The sequence below is a fragment of the Penaeus japonicus genome, unplaced genomic scaffold (genome assembly GCF_977035675.1).
Source record: "Penaeus japonicus unplaced genomic scaffold, GWHDUDI00000001_assembly GWHDUDI00000011, whole genome shotgun sequence".
Lineage (NCBI taxonomy): Eukaryota > Metazoa > Arthropoda > Malacostraca > Decapoda > Penaeidae > Penaeus > Penaeus japonicus.
In genome coordinates, this window is record NW_028234413.1 from 41,391,895 (window position 1) to 41,394,394 (window position 2,500).

The 2,500-nt window shown below is 33.5% G+C and overlaps 1 protein-coding gene across 3 annotated transcripts in view; it reads left to right on the forward strand.

Moving 5' to 3' along the window:
• The window catches only part of LOC122254036 (uncharacterized), a 6,759-nt gene extending 4,319 nt beyond the window's left edge, over window positions 1-2,440 (forward strand). For 2 of the 3 annotated variants that reach the window (XM_086542084.1, XM_086542085.1), the window contains exons 3-5: window positions 1-55; window positions 660-764; window positions 2,340-2,440. The exon at window positions 1-55 is cut by the window's left edge and continues 386 nt beyond it. In XM_086542084.1, coding sequence (XP_086398210.1) covers window positions 1-55; window positions 660-752 — 148 coding nt within the window. In that variant the 3' untranslated portion in view covers window positions 753-764; window positions 2,340-2,440. The remainder of the gene's footprint in view (window positions 56-659; window positions 765-2,339) is intronic. The other variant, XM_043017506.2, reaches the window with a different exon arrangement.
• The last annotated feature ends 60 nt before the right edge of the window (window positions 2,441-2,500 follow it).

A 2,500-nucleotide genomic window follows, 5' to 3' on the forward strand; every position in this document is an offset into this window, starting at 1 on the left:
AAGAGTTTCCGAAACGGCTTACTTTAAGGAGGTGGAGACTATTGAGGTTAGTAAGGTAAGATGGCATAGCATTTTATTTATTTTTGTATTTATTTATTTATTTATTTATTTATTTTTTTTTTTTTTTTTTTATGTGTTGTAAAGATACGTGATAGATGTAAAGATAGATCGATCGATAGGTTAGTAAGGTAAGATTTCATAGCGGAGAATTTTTAAAATGTGTTATAAGGATACATGATAGATGTAAAGATAGATCGATCGATGGATAGGTTTGTGGGAATATATTTTATAGTTGTAGTTGTTATTCTAAAAATAAGGTAAGATGGCACAGCATTTTTTTTTTTTTTTTAATGTGTTGTAAAGATACATGATAGATGTAAAGATAGATCGATCGATGGATAGGTTTGTGGGAATATATTTTATAGTTGTAGTTGTTATTCTAAAAATAAGGTAAGATGGCATAGCATTTTTTTTTTTTTTTTTTAATGTGTTGTATAGATACATGATAGATGTAAAGATAGATCGATCGATAAATAAGCTTGAGGGAATATATATGTTATAGTTATAGTTGTTATTCAAAAAATCTTCGTTCTATATTTTTGTATACGAAGTAAACCCCTTTATATTCCAAAGTTTTGCGTGGAAATTTACTCCAACAGGTTGAGCGTTGCCCACTGTTGAAGCTGTGCAGACCTTGCAGCGTAGTGTTGCTTCAACTTCCGGACTTTCCCTCTTGCAAGTCCTTGAGGTAGAGATTATTGGAGGTAAGCAAGTACATAATTGTCTTTACGGTTGGTTTAAAAAAAGGAAGAGAATGCTTGTAAACAAAAACACAAATGCATGCGCTTGATATTTGAATAGGTTTATCTGTTTCTGTAGGTGTGTGTGTGTGTATGTTATGTGTGTATGTGTGTGTGTGTGTGTGTGTGTATATATATATATATATATATATATATATATATATATATATATATATACATATATATATGCACACACGCGCGCGCGCGCACACACGGACGCACACACGCGCACATATACATATACATACGCATACACATACATGTACACACACACACACACACACACACACACACACATATATATATATATATATATATATATATATGTGTGTGTGTGTGTGTGTGTGTGTGTGTGCGTGTGTGTGTCTGTAAATTTCATACATTTATTAACACCAAGTATGTTGACCGCACGACAGCGTTTTTGACTCAACGACTAAGAAACATATCTGGAAACTTCACTCAACCGAAATCCGGTGCTCGCTGTTCCAATGTGTGTGTGCGTGTGTGTGTGTGTGTGTGTGTACCCAGACTACTTTCCCCGCTTGGCTTCCCCGATAGAGCAAGAGAGCGAAAAGTTCTTGTACTTTTCCATCACCTGTAACCACTTGTTTCCAGGTTGAGTGACAATTTCAGGGATGTGTTGGGGGTAAAGTCGATGTTTCTACCGTGAACCGCGAATATTTTGGATTTTTTTTATTTTTTTATTATTATTTTTTATTATTATTATTATTATTTTTTTTTTTTTTTTTTTTTTTTTTTTTTGTTTGGGGGGGGGGGGGTCATTCTTTTGGGTACAAATTTATGTTTGGGGATTTTGGGATTTACCGTTATGGCTGACTGTACAGTGTAATAGTATCCTGTGGTTTTAGGACACTTTTGGACACTAGGAAGCAAGTCCTACAGTTACAGTATGCCTGTAGGAACCTTACTTAACTAACGTGGGAAGTGTTAGATAGAAACTTAATATAAAAGTCATAATGTACACTAAAAAAAACAAAAACATAACACATATAGGCACTGCGCACTGAAAAATACCAATTCTAGATACGGAAGAATTTCATAAGAAGATAAAACGTACTCCATAACACAAATTCCACTCACGGGGAGCTCTGAGGGAAAAAAAATTATGTGGATGAGGCAAATGAACTACCCATGAAATTCATGAGTGCAGGAGATTAATCATAGTGCCAGGTATAATATGGAGGCACGCTCAAAGGTCTTGTACTCGGTTCCAGACAATGGATGTTCCCCCTGAACTACTAGAGTACATACGCATGAATGTGTATGTATATGTGTGTGTATATATATATATGTGGGTGGGTGTGCGTGTGTGTGGGGGTGTGTGTTTATGTATTATGTATGTATATATATATATATATATATATATATATATATATATGTGTGTGTGTGTGTGTGTGTGTTCATATTCCAATCGGTAAAATTAATAATATGTATGTTTTATTATGTACAGTTTCAATGATTGTAATTTTACATTTGACCTTTAGCTGAAAAAAATGTAAAACTTTTTTTCTATTTCAGACATTGTGCTGGTTCCTTGTATATTACCAGAGCTACAATCTTCATCTACATAATGTTGCTGTATTGCCAGAACATTGATGTAAATATATCAGAAATTAAAAGTTGCGTTTCATTTATACTCTCAATTAGTACTATCAGATTTTTAAGTTTTTGATCATGTA